The sequence below is a fragment of the Leptidea sinapis genome, chromosome 32, assembly GCF_905404315.1.
Source record: "Leptidea sinapis chromosome 32, ilLepSina1.1, whole genome shotgun sequence".
Lineage (NCBI taxonomy): Eukaryota > Metazoa > Arthropoda > Insecta > Lepidoptera > Pieridae > Leptidea > Leptidea sinapis.
The window spans coordinates 4,859,096-4,884,364 of record NC_066296.1 but is presented as its reverse complement, the minus strand read 5'-3'; the positions used below and the strand labels follow the sequence as shown (position 1 = coordinate 4,884,364).

The window sequence follows — 25,269 nt, the reverse complement described above, 5'->3', positions numbered from 1 at the left end:
TAATGCATACGCATACGCGTATAATTTGGCCTCCTTTTAAAAAAAATGGGGTGTTCAAACTGCAGTGCAATACAAGTTGTAAGAAATGCGCTGTACAGAAAGGATGCAGATCATCCGCTCCAGGAGCTCTATTACCAAAATCGAAAGCCGAAGTTTCGGTCCGAAACGTAAAAACGATGAATTCCGAATTATATTCGGATCCGAATAGTGCGGACGGATTTCGTTTCGGAACCATAGACATAACCATACAAAGTGAAGTTATAGTTACGATCCTAATAATGTCAATCAACAAACAAGTGAATGTCAAGTGAATTTGGAACAATATTAACAAAAGACAAAATGTATAGTCGCGAACTTCGTATCGATCTTCGGATCCGAAACACTTTCGTAATAGGAAAATGTACGATTCGTCAACCGAACCTTCGTATTTCGATTTTGCTTATAGGTCTCCTGATGCAACCCTAATGCTGACAACGATCCTCAGACATGAAGGACCGACCCCAGGGAGAGAGAGCAGTATAGTTCAAAAGTTCTATCCGGCGGTTGCCTCATCGCTCCCCATCATGTGAGCCTCTTGTTTGCTACTGCTTATTTAAAAAAAAAACAAGCTGAACTGACCTGGTCCTATGGGAGTGGTGCTCGCGTGGTGGTCGCGTACACACGTAGCAGCATACTCGCCAATACAGGAACCTGCGCACAATACCACTCCATCAATAATTCTAACTTGGACCCATGTATATTTTTATTGATTGCTCCAACATGAGCAAAAATACAATTTCTTAATAACTAACACAGATAGTACCTTTGAGAGTGTCACGCCAATTTTAGATGCAAATCTATTCAATAAGTCAAGGCAAGATTATATAGTGCCACAAAATCGATTTCTAAAGAAAAAGACATCGTAATCAATTAAGTGCCTGCATTCGTACTAGAAGTGAAAATATTGTCTCTAGCAGGCCAGGAGTAAAATATTATCCAAAAGGTGAATACAAATGATAAACTAAAAAGCTTAGATATCAAGCTGATAAAAAAGATAATTTACGTCTTCTTGTGAGCCTTCGCAAAAGAATCAGACTCACCTCGGGTAACCATCCGGCCCTCCACCCAAAAAACACTTTGTGCTGATTTTAAAAGATGTTGTTATTTGTGTCCCAAAAAAGGATTGCAAATGAAAATATATTTGTATTGTGTGTTCAAGTCACATTTGCTTGGAACACGCAATCTTTCTATGCGAAAATTGTCGCTTATCTGAGCTGGAAACAGAGCGATCACGGGAACCGGAACTGGAATAGGAGAGGAGATAATCTTCAATTCCAAACTAGCTTATTATTATTTAATACCTTTTATCTACGCGTACGAAGTCGCGGGCATCAGCTAGTATTGCATATTTCACAATATTAATAGGTCAGTGTGAAAATTTTCATCTTTTGATGTACCTAATACTTCTTATGGCACGTTAGCAAAAATGATCGGAGTGAATCTTTACGATGCGTGCGCTTTTGACACCCAAATTCGAAGCCCTGACGTTAGCTGGTCAACTAGACAAATTGTATCATACTTTGTGCTTTAGCTACCAAGCTTCTTTTAACTCATATGTCTACTGTACCACAACCACTCACAACCAAGGAGGACAATTAAACACATTTCAGTATGTTATAAGTTTCTAAATATAAAAAAAGTTTTTCTCTCTAATTGTATAAAAATAATCACAATATTATAAACGTTATTTAAATAAATTATGCAGTATATGTAAAAATATTTTTATTGGTTGTATTTAATAATTCAAATTCATATACAAATATTTTTATTCAAAATAGGATGTGAAAACACTTATTGAAAGTCAAAAAAACTACCACTCATTCCAAAATGAATGCCTCAGGCCTGAGAAGAATGGGCGCAACAAGCTCAGCGGGCTTTTTTTTTCATCAAAAAAATGTTGCCCCATAGCAATATACCATAGGACATAATACTATGGAAATAACTAAAGTATACTAGTCGAGCCGTATCTATGTCAGTTAATTGTCTAATCTTTTTAACCGCGTATGCTGCAGAACTAAGTCTGTTCGCCAATCCTTCAATATGAGGGCCCCATTGTAATTTGAATCTAGAGTTATGCCAAGAAATATAGCAGATTCCACCGGTTCTATCACCTCTCCGTTTAACAAAACATTTGCATTTACATTTTTGACATTTGGTACGGTAAATTTAATGTATTTAGTTTTCTTGCTATTTAACAATAGGTTATTAGTGCTAAACCAGTACACGATGTCAGATACAATATCGTTCACTTCGTCATACGTAGCTTGGTTTCTTTTCACTTTGAAAATCAGTGAAGTGTCATCCGCAAACAATACTACCTTATGTTTTTTCTCTATAAGATTAGGAAGATCATTTATATAGATAAGGAAGAGGAACGGTCCAAGAAAAGACCCTTATGGTACCCCCATACTGAGAGGAGTCCCAAGAGATCTCCTGCCATTCACGTCGACCCTCTGAATTCTATTGTTTAGATATGAAGTCAGAAGATCGAGCGCAGTTCCTTTTATGCCATAGTGGTATAGTTTCCTGATCAGCGTTGAATGTTGAACACAATCAAAAGCCTTAGATAAATCACAGAAGATGCCAAGTGCATTCTGCGATTCCTCCCAGGCATCAAAAATATTCTTGATCAGCTCAACACCTGCATCCGTTGTTGCACGTCCCCTAGTAAAGCCAAATTGTTTCATATGAAGTAACTTATGAGAGTTAAAGTAAGTAAGCATATGGCTTAAAATTATTTTTTCAAAAATTTTACAAAGGGTCGGCAAAACCTACACTGGACGATAGTTGTTCGGGTCAGAAGAGCATCCCGACTTAAATATTGGTGTAATTTTACTATGTTTCAGAAGGTCAGGAAGCACGCCACGATTAATACAATTATTAAATACTATTGCAAGATATGGTGCTATGACATCAATTATTGAACTTATTATTTTAACAGAAATGCCCCATATATCAGCAGTTTTTTTTCATGTCGAGAGACTTAAAAGTTTTAATTATTTCTCCAGGGCTAACAAAACTAAAATTGAAAGTTTGTTGGCATTCTTTAACATTTTCCAGAAGAAGTGACTCAGGAACACTGGTGGAGGTGACAAGAGTACTTGTGATAGAAACTGGAATGTCAGAAAAAAAATTCTCAAATGCAGATGCAACTTCCTGCTGAGATTGAATTATAGTATTGTTTATTGATAGATTGTATTCAATGTAGCGGTCTTTCACTCTTCCAGATTCCCAGTTAATCACATTCCAAGTCATCTGTTTTTTTATTCGGTGCATTTTTAATTATCTGTCTGATATGCATAGACTTTGCAATAGATCAAACACTTTTAAATAATTTAAAGTATTTTTTAAAATACTCGAGAAAAGATGCATCATGATTATATAATGATCTCTCACTATATAGTTCATATAGCCTTTGTCTGCCCCTATGAATGCCAGCTGTTGCCCAATCATTAAATGACAAGAGACCACCTGATTTGACTGTCTTTGAAGTAAATATAGAAGCATACTCTGTTTTAATTATTTTAAATAACATATCACACATTTAATTAGGATTAATATTATGTTTCAATAAATCCAAATTTGAGAGTTTAACTGACACATTACCTCTATATTTCTCCATCCGCCTATTATTCACAGGAACAAACGTAAACTTTTTAATCTTAGAATATTTATTGACCTCAATATTAAAAGAGGCTAACTGGCCAAAGTGGTCTGTACTCAGTTGGTTTATTATTGCCTGAGAAATGGGTTTATAATTTGAAAATATGTTATCAATACAGCTTTTGGAGGTGCCGGTTACTCTAGTAGGCTCTAAGAAAATATTGGTTAAATCATATGATTTGAACAAAGATATGAATCTAATACTGGTGGTGGATTTTTCGAATAAATTAAAATTAAAATCACCACATATCATCATATACTTCTTCGACTTCCATAATTTTAATAAACTCCTCCAATGCACTTTCAAATAATTCATATACTGCATCTGGGGGTCTGTATATACTAACAACAATGGCGCGATCGAGCTCTGCACAGGCTATTTCAATGGTACGTTCAACAAAGAGGCCTACGATATCTTCACGTTCTTTGAATTTCAATAATTTACTTACAAGTATAAGAGAACCGCCACATGTAGCCTTTTCTCTGCAAAACGCACTTGCCACCTGATGACCACTGAAGTTAAAGATGAGCTCATATTTTCTTAGCCAGTGCTCTATTAAACATAAAATCTCACATACTAACATCTTTATGATCCATAAATAACTCCAGTTCAAGTTCTTTAACAAATAATCCTTGCATGTTTTGGTGCATCAGGTTTGCAATTTTACAATAATTACTTATTCTAGTACATGTTAAATTACTTGATTTTACACTGCTAGAGGAGTCCCCTATTGTCTTATTGTTTAATTTTTTGGAAAATATTCCAAATCTTTACTAAAATTAGTACACTGCTCAATAGAAGCAGTGGTTATTAAATTAATACTCTGCTCAATAGAAGCAGTGGTTACCAAAACATTACTCCGCTCAATAGAAGCGGAGTCCAAAAAGCTATCACACTGCTCAATAGAAGCAGTGCTTATCAACTTACAACTAACCTGCTCAAAAGAAGCAGGAGACGGGATTGCCAAATAGTTGGCCGTGTTATAAAATAAATAATATGATAGCGATTTTGCTATCTGTCTTTTATAGTAATTAGATAGGTGTAACCTATCAGATGTCAATATATTACATTTTTTATAATTAATTATATTATTTATGTCTATTATCTGTATTTTACTAGATAATTTATTATCATTACATGTCAAATAATTAGAATTAGACAATAGGGTTAACATATTGTTCAAATTATATCTTATTTTGTTTTCCTGTGGCAAATCAGGCATGTATGGAAATGTGAATATTATAAGATTTTCTATTTTTAAGGTATTTAAGTCACTGTACAGTTTTTGTAATTTTTTTTTATTTAAATTACCTCTTCTCCCAATCATTACATTACTTTCTATATTACAATAATAATTGTTCTTTCTACAACCAGTGGGAGGCTCCTTTGCACAGGATGCCGGCTAGTTTATGGGTACCACAACGGCGCCTATTTCCGCCGTAAAGTAATAATGTGTAAACATTACTGTTTCGGTCTGAAGGGCGCCGTAGGTAGTGAAATTACTGGGCAAATGAGGCTTAACATCTTAAGTCTCAAGGTGACAAGCGCCACTGTAATGCCGCTTAGAATTTTCGGGGTATTCAAGAATCCTCAGTACATTGTAATGGACAGGGCGTATCGATTACCATCAGCTGAACGTCCTGCTCGTCTCGTCCCTTATTTTCATTGAAATAAAACGTAAAATAGCATGAGGATTTTTTTAAGGAAGTTCTTGCATGTATACCGAAGTACACACACACGCCTTTTTGTCCTCATATCGAACAAAATAAAAAAATCATCATACCAAACACTTAATCACAAACTACATTACAGTAAACAGTTGAACGTGACGCGGGAAGAAACTTTTGCTTTAAATATATTGTAGGCGCTAATAGCGACTTTGATTGACATTAACATTATGTAGTATACCTGTAACTACAATTTTGATTGATGAAGTTTTTTCTTTTCACATATACTGTGAGACGAAATCGGTAATATAATTTCGCCCTTCCAAATATCGCCAAATCCTAATTTAAAAAATGGTAGAAACAGTGAGAAACTAATATTTAAATATATAGTCTCCGCATAATCTATCCCAAGGCATCGCCAAAATAGCGCAAAATTTAAACCATTTCTTGACGGTTTATACAAAGCTTATATTTTAGCAAAAATATATATATCTACACAATATAAGAAGAAACTTCATTTTTTCTTTAAATTTCTATTTTTTGTTCGAAATAAAATCACTAAAATACTTTTACAGTTGAAGCCATGCTAATCATTCAATCTAGATGAAAATTGTATTAATTGTACACCAATACTATTTAACATGACATAGTTTTGTAAAAACATAATACATGTTTGTAATAAATTAAAAGCTTCTAATTCTGAATTAAAACTATGGCGATATTGTGCGAGAGAGATAACCTAGCTCCGCTCGATTCTTCAAGGCCATTGGCTCGGTCCCCAGCCTTAATAGCTAACAAGCGCTACCAACGTCAGGAACTGCCATAAGATATCCCAATTAATAATTATTACATTTATTTAACTAACTAATTTTATTTCATATAATTATCACTGATTAGAAATTACTAAAAGCATATAATATTGAGATCTTTAGTTAACTTGATTCGTGTAAGTTGTAGCATCATCACGGTAGGCGGTCGTGCCCTATACATATAAGCCAGTGCGCTAATTTCGGTAAGGCATTCAGGATAGAGATTACGATCAGGTATAACAGTCTATAATACTATTTGAAACGTATGGTTACTCTACGAAAATTCAAACCGTACGTTGCGGCAAAGAATAATATAATAATATTGTAATATTACAAGATCACGAGAGTCGGTTCGTTGTGCCACGGGCCACGGCAATGTTCGTTGTGCGGTTGCTAGTTGTCACTTGTCGGGACTCGGGAATGAAACAAGCTCCTCCCATTTGCTCAAGGTTGCTGGCATTTAGTGTCGCCTTAATGTGAATTGTAAGGGGTACAATGTCCTAATTGTTTTTTAATTTTTAATAATAAGTGATTATAGTAACTCTAAGTGGAAACTTTAAAATACATATGTAACAGTTTTATTATGTGCGTTTAAATTTCAACCAACCTAACCCCTTCTACAATCACACTTGGCGCATTATAATATTTTAAATAGTTACACTAAGAAAACGTTGATAAACATGGCCAGTGTGAGGTTATAATGTTGTTATAGTAACCATAGCATGCGTATGTGTGCGCATGTGTATTTGTGTGTGTGTTTATTTATTTATTTAATTTCTTACAAAAAAAATTACAAATCAAAATTCTTTCGTGTACAAAAGGTCGACGGAATACACTATATTATTAAAATTTGAAGTGTAATACTTAATTAATTATAAATGAAAAACAAAACTACATAAAAACGATCGAAAAAACTTAAAACTACATAAAAATATTAATTATGTAGAAAAAAACAAAAGCATAAACATTTAGGTGCTAATAAACATTATATGAACAAAATTTCTAACTAAATAATTTACAAATACCCTCAATATTAACACTAAGTGTGCGTGAGGGAGTTACCTGAATGAGGAGGCCATGACGTCGCCGATGTTGGAGAGACATAGCAGCATCAGTGGGATGCCCAGGATCGCGTAGAAGATGGTAGCCACCTTGCCCGAGTGCGTCTTGGGCGCAATGTGCCCGTACCCTACAGCAAACATACCGTCATCCAACTCTCCTTACAGTCCACATGTAACGAATGGAGCGAAAGAGATAGAGTATATGTAGCGTGGCGTGTAAAAGGGTAGTAAGCATAACTTATTATTTTCATTTGCCGTTTCGTTTGTTGTATGGTTGTTGTTGTATGTATGTATGTGTCGAATTCCGCCTTTGCACGACACGCCACAAGTTACGATATCATCCCACCATCTGGATGTGTGGCGGTCCTCCACAGTGCGGTTTTCAAAGAGCTTTCTTCCTCGTACTACGAAGCTGTGGAATGAACTTCCTTGTGTTTTCGGGACGATACGACATGGGTATCTTCAAAAAAAGCACGTACACCTTCCTAAAGGCCGTCAACGCTCCTGTGATTCCTCTGGTGTTGCAAGAGCCCACATTGCCGGCGGTGATCACTTAACACCAGGTGACACTCCTTTTCCATAAAAAAATGTGAACCATGCCTCATTAGACCATTAAAATCAAAGGCATAGAATACACTGATTTTTGTAGCTAGATTATAATATAATATATGTATTATATAATAATTATAGTTATTATCAAAAAAAAACATTGCGTGCGTACAAAGTACACATGTCAGAAGTGAAAACTGCATGGTGCATGAACCTCTAAACTGCATATGAATTCCTGGTACGTGTTGCTAGGATGACACATGATTCCACCGCTATGAAAGACATTCCTACCACCACTAATATATATAATAATATGTTGTCCTGGTGTCTATGTAGTAATACGTCGTGCGCTTGGAGTCAGAATGTATTAAGGTATACTCGCGCCATACTTAAGACAATCTCTTGTTTAACTATGATCGCCTGGTACCAAAACATTGTATTATGCTTCCTATCTCATTATCTCCCATGTTATAAATATTATGAATTGATGTGAGTGCTCTTTTTACTGTCGTTTTTTCGTTTCATAGACTTTCAAATCACAACGATGATAAAGAAGTTTTCACTTCAATAGTATGCATATTTTTGTCTCATTCTTTGCCGGCTTCATCCTACACATTTTTGTATTTGTGTCTCTTACCTGTCGTTTTATTGGTTGCATCCGTTTTGAAATCACAACGATTCTAAAGAAGTTTCACTTCAATAATAAAAGACTTAAATCACACATGAATCAACTTTAAAACAACATAGTTACTATGTACGGCCCAAATAATGATGAATAGTTAAATTATAACTTCCATATTCGGTACCAATCTGCAATAATTATAATTATTACTTACTTTTAAAATAGAAACTGCTGAGTCAATATTATAATATTGTATTCATAAGATGATTATATTAAAATTGAGGCAAACAATCAAGTACATTACTCTAATTTTCAACTTAGTATTCAAGCATCGGTGGTTCAGTGGTAGAATGCTCGCCTGCCACGCGGGCGGCCCGGGTTCGATTCCCGGCCGATGCAGATAACTTTTTTTATTTTGTTTTTTTGTGTTTTGAAAAGTAAATAAGTATTTTTTAACCATATTAATTATTGACATTGAAAATACACAATATAAACAGAAACAGACATTTAAAATTGTGTTTTGAATCGATCAGAAGTGCATTACCTGACCGCCTTATTAGCTAACGATTATTTAAATAAAAATGAATTAAAATATTGAATTACGTACCAAAATAACTTTTAATATTCAGTATTTTTGTATCTTTTTGAGTTGTCTTGAAGAAAAGGCTATAAGATAATTTTACGTTATCCCAACTCTGTGCTTGCGATAAGACGTACATAATATGTCTATGATTAAGCATATATTTTATTTTCAGTCTATTTGGTATGCAATACGTGTCTATCTATCTATCTTAATATAATGACACTATAACTGTTTTATTCAAATATTAATATTGTTTATAAATATAAGCAGAATTGCCATTTACATTCTCGTTATATAAACAGAATCCAAATTATAATTAATGAAAAAAGAAAAGAAAAAAATAACTTTAAACTTATCTAAAAAAAATTAGATCTTTAAAATAAAATCCGGTTCTGTTCACGTTGTTCGTGCTGCCATATTTCATTTATTGTTCTAGTGGTTTGTGACGAATTGTAATTATTGTGAATACTCACCGATTCTCATATTATTAGTGTGTTGTTATATTTTGTTGTACTGACTTTAAAAAAACTGGGCGCCATTAATAGAGCACGGCAATACTTCAAGCCGGCCCTCATACTAGCGCTCTACAGAGCGCAGGTCCGGCCACACATGGAGTATTGCTGTCATCTCTGGTCTGGCGCACCCCAGTATCAGCTCGATCCATTTGACCGCGTGCAACGCAGAGCAGCTCGAATTGTCGGGGAACGGCTCTGTGAACGGCTGGATCACTTGGCGTTGCGTAGAGACGACGCTTCATTGTGTGTCTTCTACCGCATTTATCACGGGGAGTGTTCCGAGGAGCTGTTTAACCTGATTCCTGCCGCCGAATTCCACTTTCGCACGACACGCCACAAGTTAGGATATCATCCTCACCATCTGGATGTGTGGCGGTCCTCCACAGTGCAGTTTTCAAGGAGCTTTCTTCCACGTACTACAAAGCTGTGGAATGAGCTTCCTTGTGCGGTGTTTCCGGGACGATACGACATGGGTACCTTCAAGCTTCAAAAAAAGCGCGTACACCTTCCTTAAAGGCCGGCAACGCTCCTGTGATTCCTCTGGTGTTCCAAGACATTGTGGGCGGCGTTGATCACTTAACAACAGGTGACCCGTACGCTCGTTTGTCCTCCTATTCCATAAAAAAAAAACTATTAGATATTAGTGAACCTTTCTTTTGTTACTTTTCATACTCGTTTGCTTTGTACGTAAATTACTTATTTTTTACTTTTAAGATAATTTAAGTTTTCTCAGTAAGTGAATTGTTAATTATTTTGAGAAATAAAGATTCTTAAACCATAAACCATAAAATAAAATAACAAGGAAATCGAAATTTCAGGTGGGGAAATAATAACATTTTCAAAAATATAACGCCTTACATAAAATTAACACTAAAAATTATCGGAGAGATAATCAATCAAAAGTCAACACAGGCTGTAACGAATAATGTATAACAAGAGACTTGATCCTGCAGACAAACTGTCCAAATAGTTTTGCGGGACTATGTTAGCTTTTAAGATTCTTTCTGTAAATGATTAATAGTATAAATAAATAATGAAATAAAATAATGAATGTATTATAACATCATTGTTCGTACTGTACATTATAATTTATGGTATTGGTATATTTTAATTAGTGTCTTTTAAATGTGACCAGCTGATAGGATGACTAATTACTCCGGCCGCACACCCGACATAAGTATTAGAAGTTTATTTATGTTGCTAATATTGACATAAAGGTAACATATCATATTCTAATTTTTAATATGTTTTATAACAATATATAAAAAACAAGACCAATAAAAATAAAAAATTCAGAAACGCAATCCCTAATATTGTTTTTAAACCCGAAAGAACAATAGCGAACCTCCATACAAAATTTTTGTTAACTGCTTCTTAAGCGTATTAGTATGAAAAATGTGTAATAATATAGCGCTTATATTGCTGAGTTGATTGACGCTAAGAATAAGACTGTAGCAAGTCTAGAAATAAATATATTTCAGTTTGAAGTGTAAGAATCAATTGTATACCTACACAATTTATTACTATAATTTGTATAATTTATCTAGATCGGTTACATAATATTTGTCTATTCTTTGTTGTTAAGAAGTTTTTGTTTTTATCAAACATTAAAAGAATGACAGTTGACGTTTGTAGAAAACAAACGTAACCAGTAAGCCTTAAAATGTATAAAGCTGGTTGCCAACTGATTGTCGAACCGTGCACACATGCACCAATAAATCTGTTATTATCGAAGACATCCTCGTTTTATTTGTGGAAATTCGAAGTGATATTACATTTCAGAAGTGGGATCAATAAAATCTACTTGTAATTTCCGCGCCAAAGCCATTTTGTGGTGATAAAATATTAAATTGAAGATCTTTTAGTGGCGAAAGTATGAATAGTGATTCCGATCGTATGGCACCTACTCGTGAACAACGCCGTAGAAGAAAATTCAACGAGACTGAGGCGTGATCGCAGATCTCGAAGTACGACGCGTGGCAGAACTAAATCAGAGGTTCATGTAAAAAGAACACAACGTCGTCGTCATTCCAGTCGAAGTCAAGGTTCGGACGAGCTTCGTCACAAATGGAAACGGACACGTACAGTCCGTTGACCGCATGACGAACATGGTGGCAGTTCACGCGATGAATATTCTGCGAATTTGCGATTCAATAGGACGACGTGCGAGGTCATCGAGGGGCCATGGTACACCAAGTATCGGCGCGAGCAGACGTCGATCCAGAAGCATTTCACCGAGACGTACACACGTGAGTCGTTCCGATTTTAATGATAGTACTACGCAGTTATTATTGGCAAAATTGATTGAATCTATTTCTAATAACCGTCCGGAAGGAAATAAATTCCCCATGTTAGGAAATGTTATTCCAGAGTTTAATCCCATGATCAAAGGCCAAACTATTAATTCTTGGCTTAGCAAAGTGGAGGAATGTGCACGATTATATAAGTGGGGTGAAGATCAGATAATTCACTATGCACTTCCTAAACTGAGTGGCGTAGCAAAATCATGGTATCAAACACTGCCGTCAATGTCGTTTTCATGGCCTGAGTGGAAAGTTAAACTGTTAGAATCTTTCTGCATAGTGATGATTACGCTGAATTGTTGACTGAGATGTTATCCCGAAAAGCTAAATATAATGATTTTTTGGAACTATATTATTATGATAAAATAAACCTTTTGAACCGTTGCGAGATAAAAGGAAAACGTGCAGTGGACTACTTACTACACGGCATAGAAGATCGATCATTGAGGTTAGGAGCTAAAGCTCCGAAATGTAAAGAGCCACAACAAGTATTGGAATATTTTCAATCGATCAAACAACAACCACGAGATTCGGAAATCAGGTTAAAGACCTCTAATGACAAGAAACCTACCGCTACAAATGTTAATTTGAATCAAACGACAAATTCGAAAGTTAGCCGTCCGCGCGAAAATACAGGACCCGTAGTTTGTTACAACTGTAATGAAACTAGCCATTATAGTTTCAGATGTACTAAGAAAATACTCAAATGTAATATTTGTAATAAATTAGGACATTTATCAACTAATTGTCCGAAATTACCAGCTAATGATAATAATAAGTCAGATTCCTCCAAAGAAAAGTCGGTTATGAAATTAGATACGATTAGTACAAGTAACGACAAATATTTAGTTGACCTGAAACTGAATGGCCAACCTCTAAAAGGATATGTGGCCTTAGGTAGTCAGTGTACTCTTATACGTCATAGCGAAGCAGAAGCGTTAGGGACTCAGTAGACAAATAATGGTCATTTACCAGTTATGCGCGGCATAGGAAACCATGTTGTCGTACTATTAGGTAAGGCTATTGTGCAAATAGATATTCACGGTATTTCATAAACAGTCGAAAGTTATGTAGTAGATGATACAGTTGTCAAGCACGCACTGTTAATTGGGCATAGCTTCACTGAGCAACCGGGAATCGTAATAACAAAAACAAGCGACGCATTAATCTTCGAACGGAACTCGCCTGAGAAATTATGTTTACGGCTATCTGAAGATATTTTGATCCCCCCAAATGACATGATAGTTATAAAAATTATTTGTGAAAATGATCGTTATTCCGGTACATTTTATATACATGGGTCCTTACGCGGATATCCGGGAAAGGAATATTATTTGATGCCTGGTGAATATACTATGACTAATGGGACTGGAGTCGTATTAGTTCGTGGTTTATCTAAGACTCACATAAGGCTAGAAAGTGGCATGTTGATAACGCGAGCTTTGCGCACAAACGATTGTAAAAGAGTAAACGTGTTGGATTTTAGTAACTCAGACTTAAATAGTTCACTCAATGTTGGTAATAACCTATCTAAAGATAAAGTTGAATGTTTGAAGGAGACTTTACTGGTGTATAATGAATGTTTTTCCACCAACTAAAAGGATATAGGCTTTACCAATATAGAAAAAATGGAAATTGTGTTAACCGATTCAACCCCTGTAGTGTATAGGCCATATAGATTATCCTATCCCGAGCGAGAACTGGTTCGATCAATGGTTAAGGAGATGCTTAATGCGGATGTCATATGTGAATCCAATTCCGCTTATGCTAGTCCAGTTCTTTTGGTTAAGAAGAAAACTGGAGACAGAGTTGCACACCGACGCCTCAAAATATGGCATTGCAGGCATTTTAATGCAGCGTGGTAGTGACGGGCTTTTAAGGCCCGTGGCGTATTATAGTCGGAAAACTACTAGCGATGAACAAAAAATGCACTCCTATGATTTAGACACTTTAGAAGTGGTATCATCATTGAATAGATTTCGCGTGTATCTGTTGTGTTTAAAATTTAAAATTATAACTGACTGTAATGCGCTGCGGACAGCTATGACTAAACGAGACTTAGTACCGAGAATAGGGCGTTGGTGGATTCAACTCCAGGAATTTGATTGTGAAATCGAGTATAGATCCGGTATAAAAATGACGCACGTGGACGCCCTCAGTCGCGCTCCGGTAACTGAGCCTGAAGTTACTGCTAGACCTCATGTCATTGATGTGCTTGCTATCGAAGAAAAAGATTGGATCGCGACAGTGCAAAGTGCTGATGAAGACGTTATGAGAATTAAAGAAATTTTATCAAATAAAGAAACACAGTTTATTGCGGACGTCCACAAAAATTACCAATTAAAAGGCGATCACGTATACAAAATAGTGGACAATGGTGTTAAGTGGCTAGTTCCAAAGTCCGTTAGGTGGCAACTGCTACGAATGAACCACGATGATGTTGGTCACTTCGGCTATGAGAAAACATTAAAAAGACTAAAAAGTTCATTTTGGTTTCCTAAAATGCGTCGATTTACTAAGAAATATGTTGCCGCATGTGTAGAATGCGCTTACCATAAGACACCCGGTGGAACTAAAGAGGGAATGCTGCATCCCATTCCCAAACCTGATATCCCCTTCCATACCCTGCATGCCGATTACTTGGGCCCGTTCGTTCGTTCGCGGAGAGGAAATACATACCTGTTAGTAGTAATCGACTCTTTTACAAAGTTTATAACTATTAAACCGGTCAGAGACACAAAGACAACCACGGCTATACGTATATTTAAAGAACATTTTAGTTATTTTGGGGTACCTTCGCGACTAATTACCGACCGCGGAACGTGCTTTACGAGCGCAAAATTCAAAAGTTTTACATCTAGCATGGGTATAAAGCATATTTTAAATGCGGTGGCGACTCCGCGAGCGAACGGTCAGGTGGAGAGGTTCAATCGGACGATATCGGATGCCCTAAGTACCAAATATCACGGCAAAAATGACAACACTTGGGACGAATATGTCGGCGACGTTCAACTGGGGCTAAATACTATGATTAACAAAACAACCGGTAAAAGCCCATCTGAATTGTTATTCGGCTATAAAGTAACGAACGCGTCAGAAAATATATTATGAAATGAAATGAAATTTATTTGCAGGAAACATTGTACTTAAGGTGTTAACAATATAATGGATAATCCAATATGTTTCGTCAATTGACATGCAAAATATGTTACAAAATTGTCTAAACACTAATCGTACTGTTATATTGAAACATGTCGGATTTCACAATGATATCAATAATATTTATAAAATGAAATTTTAATACTTATATAATATTATAATATGAGACGTAAATAACTTAATAATTCATTTAGTACCTATGTATAATATTAACAAATTCAATGTCATAAAAGTATATTAATTTACATATATTATTATCAAATAGACTAATTCATTTTGTATTGAAAAATTCATTTAAACTATAGAAGCACTTATTTGTTAACCACTGATGCAGTCTTCTTTTAAAAACTTTGAACGGTAAATCTTTCAATTCATTGGGCAATTTATTATATATTTTCACAGACATGCTGAAACAATTTCTACTAAAAGATGCAGTTCTACAGAAGGGCATTATGAGTTTATTTGGATACCTTGTATTTAAAACCTTCTGGCTTTTTTTTGTATAGAAATCACACATATGTTTTTGAACAAATAGGCTTATTTCATAAATGTATAGGCATGGCAGCGATAGAATTTTCAAATTTTTTAAATAGCGGTCGACAAGAATCTAGGGGGCCGGCTCCACAAACCGTCCTGATACACTTCTTCTGTCCAATAAATAAATGCCCTATGCTCACCGAGTTGCCCCATATGACCAATCCATATCTTAAAGCTGAAACCACGAATGCATGATATGCCATTAGCGCTGTTTTTTCACCTATTGTTTTTGATACGCGTTTGAGGACAAATACATGTTGGTTAATTTTTTTGCTAATTTTGTCAACATGTGACTTGAAGGACAAGTTGCTGTCTAAAGAAATACCAAGAAAATTGACAAGTTGTGCTTCTTTAATATTCTCATTATGATAATTAACATTAATATCTTTTCCTTTCCCATTCTTATTATAATACTGCATATACATTGTTTTTTTTATATTTACAGTCAGGTTATTTTCAGTAAGCCATTCAATTGTGTCCTTTATTGTTTTATTAATTTCTGTATCATATGTCAATTCATTGTTACATTTAATTACAATAGAGATGTCATCAGCAAAAAGAGTACAGTTATTAGTAGTAATGCTAGGTAAGTCGTTTATGTAGATTATGAATAGAAGTGGACCCAATATACTTCCTTGTGGTACACCTTTTGTTTTAAGTCTAAGTTCTGATCGATAAGGTATTACTTCTTGTTTATTATTTAATTTAGCAATTTCAACGTATTAAGCGATGTCATTAATGAGACAGTTGAGCGAGTTAGTGGAGATGATATGATAGAGTTAAGATATAAGACTTTGGATAAAATTGAGAAAGAACAGAACGTAGCCAAAAATCGTTTCGATAAAAGAAGAAAATTACCTACAAAATATAACATAGGTGACCTTATTAGGATAGAAAGGACGTTGTTCGATAAGGATAGATTAGGGAAATCCAAGAAATTAATACAAAAATTCCATGGGCCCTATAGGATTATCAAAATTCTACCCAATGATCGATTTTTAGTAGAAGACACCCCTCTTACTAAAAAAGGGAAGAAAAGATATGAAAACGTAGTCTCAATCGATAAGATACACCCATGGTTAAATTTTAAAGGAGTAGATAGCGAAAACGACAGTGACGAGGATGATTGTAATAATACTCTAAATAATGATGTAAATAAAGATGATGTACATAGACCGAACAGTGATTCTAATTAAGAACTCAACTAAAATTTATTGATTAGTTTATAAATAGATTGAGATAGATTATACATGTATATTTTATGATGGTATGGGTCACGAGTGAACAGTGCATAACGTACAGATGATCACAGATCGCGACAGACTATACTAGAATCTGATTATTGCGGCTATTACCAACGAAAAATTAAAAACAAAAATGAAAGAGAGCGATAGTTTTCATTATACATGTGTAATCACTGAAAGCATAGGTTGTGAGCAGTTAGTGCTTCACGCATAGATAACTGCAGATCACGACAGACTGTGCGCGATTGCGATAAGGGATTGTGACCGTGATTGAGATATGTTCTGAGCGGACAGTGCCTCTTAATTGCACAGATGTTCGAAGATCAGAACTATAGAATAATAAGTAGAAAGTGAATGAATTGATAATGATATGAATATGAAGTGTTATACCATTTGATTGTAACTATTAGGATACTGAATAAATTAATTGATGTAAGTTAATATATTTAATTATTATGTTATATAGTGTAAATTGTCAAATAAAATAATATCAAAATATGTTGTAAACCATATACGAGTATTTATATATATATTAAGTTTCAAATCAAAGTAGAAAGTATAAGAACGAAACTCTGAAAGTGCGAGGACTCACTGTAATAGGATGACCGATTGTAAGAATCAATTGTATACCTACACAATTTATTACTATAATTTATCTAGATCGGTTACATAATATTTGTCTATTCTTTGTTGTTAAGAAGTTTTTGTTTTTATCAAACATTAAAAGAATGACAGTTGACGTTTGTAGAAAACAAACGTAACCAGTAAGCCTTAAAATGTATAAAGCTGGTTGCCAACTGATTGTCGAACCGTGCACACATGCACCAATAAATCTGTTATTATCGAAGACATCCTCGTTTTATTTGTGGAAATTCGAAGTGATATTACAGAAGTATTTGAGGTTATCACTGACCAAAAAGCATCTTATGATATAAAATTATATTATGTATAATAATCAATAGAGTTTATAGAAGCCACCAGGTGATTTAGAACACCAAACCTATTTAATAAATCATGTGAGGAATGATCTATTGAAATATTCTTGTCGTACTATTTTGTAGTCTCTTTTGAAATATCCATTGACCACTTCCACCACCCATCTGCAAATGGTAACACAACGACTTTGATTGGCTTGAGCTGTTGTTAACTGGTGTTCACCTTATAACAGTGATTCTGGCATTTATGCTATATAGCCATAGTTTTCTAATAAACTGATACTATCTCTGAATCCCCTATCTAATATAAAAGCGTCACCATTTCTAAAATACAACCTTAGAGCTCTCATGACAAAATAAATTATTGATAATGACATCATGTCAAAAAATTAACACAAAAAATAACCAGTAAATTCACAAAAGAACGCGCGCCAACTATGAACTAACAAACACGAATGACATGACGATGACAAGACATTAAGAAGTTATATTATTTTTGTTGGTGGTCTGCAGCATAGTAAGTGGTAGTTTATATGCGTTTGTGCCATTTTTATTGTATTTTTGAAGGCTTATCATATAGGAAATCAAAGCATTAGTATGCAAGACAGACAAAGTAATTTTAAGTCAGTAACAGGATAGATATAATAACTCTAGTTGGTCTAAAGACATAAGTCGAAGCCAAAATAAATAAATGCTGATATTTCAATTACAGTCAAATACTCATTAGAGTAATAGTTTTCTGTGGTCAAATGGCTGCTTCTTAACAAAAAGACATTTGAGATCCTTTTTTTAATTGATTTTTTTCCCTGACTTAATCAGGATTAAATAGAAGTCTGAAAAATCTTATGAATTTATAATTTGTAATTCGTAATAGTGACGTTTTAATACGCTAAATAGTTAACTCAAAAATTATTTCGCCATTGTTATTTGATGTGGATTTGATTAAAGCCAAAGTCAAAAATATTTTATTGGCATAAAAACAAAAGATTGCTCGTCAACTTCAATCACTAAAAATACGATTCAAATACATGTTAATTACAGAAAAACTTTAACATATTATATGTAGGTACATACTCGTACGAGTATTTTTTACAATAATGCAATCCAGTAAAACAATACAAGGCTGAACCATAAAATCCATAAAAAAAACTATAATACTATTCAATTCCATATTGTAATGTCGTTTACGTAATAATTAATCTATACTAATATTATAAAGCTGCAGTGTTTGTTTGTTTGTTTGAACGCGCTAATCTTTGGTACTACTGGTCCGATTTGAATGATTCTTTCAGTGTTGGGTAGTCCATTTATCGAGGAAGGCTATAGGCTATGTTTTTTTTATTCAAAATTAGGGATCCGTAATAAAATTGCTATTTCGTAACACAAGGTGTAAAATCGAAAACCTATTTTTGCGTGCGCTGCATAAATTATTGACAATAGAACAAAATGATGTACAGGCTATAATATAGGCAATATTTTATTACTTATAAAACTCAATTATACTTTATATGGCAAAACAACGTTTGCCGGGTCAGCTAGTACTGTAATAAAATCCTTCGACATAAGTCTGCGTTTAATAAAAGATTTAAATTTATTTATTGATAATTCAGATACACTTTTTGGTAATTTATTGTCAAATTTAATACCATTGCATGCAAAAGAATTGTTTATTTTACAGAGCCTAGTAGGGGTTACTTATAGTGCTTGTAGTTATTTCTAGTGTTTAGATTTAGATTATACGTGGGTAACACTGAAAATATTTGGAACTGGCCAGTTAGAAACTTTGCTAATGAAAACTTTTTTAGAATTTTCAAATTTAGAACTCTTTGGTAACCTAATGTGGTATATTGCATTCATTTGTTTTTGTGAATTGGCGGCAACTCTAAAACTCTTGTTACATGTGAAAATAAACCTAACGCGAGAAAATTTTCGGTCAATGATTTATTATGACTTTCGTTGTGTGCTTACTCAACAACAAAGCTATGATAGGCTGCGATTAGCATTTTTTAATGAAGCCCCATCTCATGCCACTATTTACAATTGGTTTAACGAGTTTAAGCGTGGACGTAGCAATCTCAATGATGATCCGCGTGAGGGACGTCCTTTAACAGCGACTACTGAAGATAACATCAGTGCTGTGCGACGCATGATAAAGGAATATAGAGAGTGACCTATCAGTAGATATGGGCAAGCCTAGGCATTATTATGAGTCAAGTTCATAAAATATTACACGTACATTTAGGCGTCAGGAAGCTTTATACCAGATGGATTGCGCATACTTTAACCGACCAGAAACACCTTCGCATGGACTGGTGTCGCCAAATGTTAGATAAGTTCAACGGCGGTACCTCAAATGCTGTATTGACATCGTTACAGGTGATGAAAGCTGGATATATTGCTATGAACCCGAAACGAAAAGACAATCAGCTCAGTGGGTGTTTCCTTTCGAGGATCGGCCAACTAAGGTAAAGAAAGGAAGAAGTCAAGGAAAAAAGATGATTGCCTCATTCTTTGGTCGGAAAGGTCATTTGCGACAGTTGTGCTAGAAGATGGAAGGACAGTTACTTCAGACTGGTATGTCAATCGCTGTTTGCCTATTGTCTTGGAAAAAAATCGACAGCAGCGCCCTCGACGCAGGAACATCCTTCACCACGACAATGCTTCAGCGCACTTCGCAAAACGGACTGTTATATATTTGACTATGGCAGGTGTCGAGATAAAGAGTCATCCGCCATACAGTCCTGACCTGGCGCCCTGCGACTTTTATTTATTCCTAAGAACTAAATATAAAATTCGAGGTATTCGCTTTACGAGCCCTGATGCGGTGAAAGCGTAGTGACCCCTAACGCTAAATTCCGTTTCAATACAACCTACTGTAATAATCTATAGCTCTACAAGTCATGATCTTGATAGATAAAATGTAAACATCAATTCTAATTGCTCATGTACCTAATTAACGTAAACCCCACATCAAAATAAAGAAAATTTACCTACTGCTGAGTTCTGTAGCAACGATCTCCCACTTTTGCCGAGAAATATCTCTGTTGTGATAATTTTTGTCTCTCATACACGACACTGATCAATTTATCGTTATCTATGGTGGAAACCAAATCACTCGAAATTCGCAGACGCAGGTCGTGCGAAAAATTCAAACTCGTTTGAACGCTCGAGTGGTTCTGACGACGTCGTACATGTTCTGACGCGTTCGTCGTTGACAGTGTAAACACTGTCATTGGATACCAGGCGTTAGTTTCTTCTGACGAATCCGTCAGAACTCGTCAGAACAATTTTTCGTCAGAACTCGCATCCATAGTAACCCTAGCCTCAGGAATAATAAGAAGAACCCACTGCTTTTCTCGGTTGTTACATCGAATGTGATGATGTGTTGAGAAGGGCGAAGTTTACTTCGAAAAACACTAAAAGTATTGGCAACTTTCTACATTAAGCCGTTTTTCATTTTCTATACATTTTCAGTGTTACCTAGGTATTAAGTATTGTGTTATATTCGTGACTTGAGACAAAAGTGTTTATTCATTAAATTTTATTTTTCATTATTAATCTATAATTTTTATTATTTAAAGGTAAAACAAATTAGGTAAAGAAAAAAATTGAGAGAATTATTTCGTATAAAAGGAAAAAATCTTCATTAATTTATAATTAAATATGAAACTTAACATAGTGTGTTATAAATAATATAAAAAATAATATACAATTTTTCCGCTTACTTTTATATTTTTTTCCCGTTTTAAATTATACTTAGCATAACTATTTGTATACATGGATATTACGCTATTGCGTAGGTACACTCATCTCCTACATATTATTACCAACAACTCTTAAATCATCAGCTTAAATATCAACATAATTTGAACTAGGTTATGAGATCTACCATCTTGTATATTCATCGAACAAATAATCAAAATATTATTAAGTATTCGTGTATTCGTAATTGCTTTATACATATTATAAATTATTATCAAGCAGGCGTGAAATATAATTGCATCGCAGTAATAATAATGAGGGTTTTTCTCAACACCAAGTGGGTCAAGAAGAACCGCTCCGCAATCGCAACAGTTCCGTAGACCTTAGGGTTTCCCCGGCGTTGGCGTTCTTCGCTACACGTCTTCGTAGTAAACATGCTTAGGCATCTGCAACGAGCCACGTTATGCCAGCTTTCCCGATGGATTTTAAGATTTCGTCCTCTCTGGTAGTTATAACCTGGATAGGTCAATTACTACAAAACCTCCAACATTCGAAATCTGATCCCTGCTCAAATGAACAAATAAGTGAAATCCTGGAGGCCATGTTTTTCCTACACTGGAAAATAAAAGTTTTATAAATCCAAACCATTACGAAAATTGCATTTCTAACAAAACGTAGAACTCATAGAAATATTGTCCTAATCTCTGAACTATTTGACTGAGACCAACGTAAGTAGCATTCATTGGCAGATTCAGCACCATGTGATTGATTTGAATTTGTATTGAGACCTACATGGTGTGTCATCCAACGTATTTAACAGAGGCGAATGCAGATTCAAAATGCTGTTTGACCTGATCCTTGCCGCCAATTTCAAACATGGCCGCAATGCCAAATAAAATAATAATTCTTTATTTGCATAATGTGTGTATACAATAATCAAATAATTCTATACGAATCAACACATTAGCCAAAAGGGGCATGCAAATTACATTACCTCCATGTCATTTTATAATAATAAAATTCTAAGATTACAGCACATAATATTTCATTGCTACATTATATTAGCATCTACACAAAATATACATGTCATATACATATTATGTAGTCAAAGTTAAACACAAGATTATAAAAAAAGAAAATCACAAATTTAAAAAGTCGGATACAGCATAAAAATTGTAACTAATTAGCCATTGATATAATTGAGTTTTAAAAGGACCGATATTCAACATTTTAATAGCATCGAGAAGTTTATTAAATATTTGAATACACATGGCATGACAATTTTTAGTAAACAAAGTAGGCCTGGGTGCTTTTTTGTAAACAAGTCTATTTGGATATCGTTGGTTGCGGTCATACATTTCCTTGGCAGTGGTGAAAAGATATTTATATCTCTTTACAAAAATGCTTATTTCGTCAATGTATAGGCATGGCATGGTTAACAATTTTAGTTTAATAAACAGCGGTCTACACGATTCGTACGGACCTACCCTACAAATCACACGGATACATTTGTTTTGTGTAATAAATGCTTTTTGGATGTTTACGCCATTACTCCAAATTATATGACCGTATCTCAAGATAGATACAATATGAGCATGGTAAGCTGACAGTGTGGTACCTAAATCTGTAATCTTTCGTAGGCGCCTCAGTGCATAAACAAATTTATTTACTCTACCACAGACCTTATTTATGTGTGATGAAACCATTTAAGTTCATTGTCTAAAATAATACCTAAAAATGAAGTTTCCTTTTTTTCATCCATAATGACGTCATTATATTCTATTTTTAAATTATTACGTAGAACATTTGAAAATGTCATGTAGTTCGATTTAGTTAGATTTATTTTAAGATTGTTCACACCAAGCCATTTAATCATTTTGTCAATTTTATTTATAATCTCATTGTTAAATTTCATAATATAAAGTTTTTAATATCAGATTAAAAAATTATCGAAATATCGTCCGCGTATAGAAATATTTTATTATTTGTAACGTCTATAATGTCATTTATATAAAATAAAAATAGAATAGGCCCCAGGACACTTCCTTGAGGTACACCACACTGGTTAAATGTTTATTCATATTTGTATTTTTCTTTCTCACTAACTTTATTAGTCCGAGGTGATCACATTCCCAACTATAATGTTGAGGTGTGTCACCTCCACCACAATTAGTGCAGGTACTGTTTTCTCGGCCGTATATGGTTGACTCCGGACCTTGATTGTATACAGGTGATCTGTGCGCATTACTTTCATATCGGGCTGAGTAACTCGATCGGTTCGTTTATAATATAAGTACAATTATATTTTCTAGTGAATATTTGCAGGTACCAAAGCTTTAGTACCTTTTTCACGTAATGTTTTAATGTGGTTTCCTAGTCTATATAAATAACCGGGTATTGCATTTTTTTGACGAAATACAGGTACTCCTTGATCGGCTCCAGATGCTAAATCCTTTTTGTACATAGGTACTTTATTCATTACAATTATTTTCTTTTTAATTAACAATAAATAAATTTATATATTGACGACCCATATAGCCGAATGGTTAGGTACCCGGACTACTAAGCTAGAGAGGTCCCGGGTTCGAATCCCGGAAATTCAAATTCAAAAACACTTTATTCATGTAGGTCACAAAAATGACACTTATGAATGTCAAAAAAAAATATATAAATATTGTTTCTTATTGAATTTACCGCTACTTCGTAAAGGGTTGAGCTAATGAGAAGAAGTAGCAAGAAACTCATTGCCACTCTTTTAAGTCAAGATTTTCATTTAAGTTGTTTTACAAATCATTTCAATTACAATATATGCAAAGTGACGCAACAAAAATACTCAAAAGTCAAAAACTAAAAGGCTTACATGAGTAAGTCAAAAAGACGAAAAAAAAGTAAATTAATACTTATAAACACAAGAGTTATTGAGTATAGTAGATGCATCAATCCACACATACCGTAAATAAATAGAGGCATTATGTGAGCATTTCATAAAATAAAATATATAATAACTTTAACTTTAAAGGAAATAATAATAATAAAAAAACACATCAAGCAGACCTCCCGGTAACAAGATCATCCAGCCCCCACAATAATTTATATTATGGTGAATATAGATGTTTGTTTCCGAGTCATGGATGTTTATTTATATTTATGTATTATGTATGTTTAAGTAAGTATATTGTATTAAATATATCGTTGTCTTGTACCCATAGTACAGGCTATGCCTAGTTTGGGGCAAGATAATTTGTGTAAAAGTGTGTCAATATTATATTATTATTTTAAATATTTGACGCTGACATAATTCAAGCGATATAATATTTTTTTTGCCATAATTAACGATAGAAGTATCGTTCAACAATAATTCTAAAAACAAATATCTAGTGCGTTGTCTAAAGATGGAAAAATGCTTTACGATTAAAAAGAGTTTACGGTGAGCTTCTGACATAATATGTTCTTATGAGGATGACAAATGAAGGTGTATTCCCTGATATTAAGTGTTCACCTGGGCCCATACTCTCTTGCAGCTATTGCAATAACAGGAGTGATGGAAAGAGTGATGTTCAACTGATGGTAATTGACACGCCGTGCTCATAACAATGTAGTGCCGCTCAGGATTCTTGAGAAACCGAAAAATTCTCAACTACACTACAATTGCGCTCGTCTTCTTGAGACATAAGATGTTAAGTCTCATTTGCCCAGTAATTTCATTAGCTACAGAGCCCTTCAGACTGAAACAAAATAATGTTTACACTGCATCACGGCAGAAATAGGCGCCGTTGTGGTACCCATAATCTAGCCGGCATCCTGTGCAAAGAAGCCTACCACGGGTTCTTTCTAAATTCTAAAATGCTTTTAAAACAAAAAATAATATGTATTTTTTTAA

General features: G+C 34.4%; 1 protein-coding gene and 1 non-coding gene across 2 annotated transcripts in view; one reads left to right on the top strand and one right to left on the bottom strand.

The window, feature by feature from the left end:
* Nucleotides 1-25,269, bottom strand: part of LOC126974317 (potassium channel subfamily K member 9-like) — a 119,565-nt gene that overhangs the window by 62,650 nt on the left and 31,646 nt on the right. Inside the window, exon 5 of the mRNA XM_050821776.1 lies at nucleotides 7,242-7,368. Coding sequence (XP_050677733.1) covers nucleotides 7,242-7,368 — 127 coding nt within the window. The remainder of the gene's footprint in view (nucleotides 1-7,241; nucleotides 7,369-25,269) is intronic.
* Trnag-gcc (transfer RNA glycine (anticodon GCC)) lies at nucleotides 8,740-8,810 on the top strand. The gene has a single exon. It is a non-coding gene; the product is annotated as a tRNA-Gly (tRNA).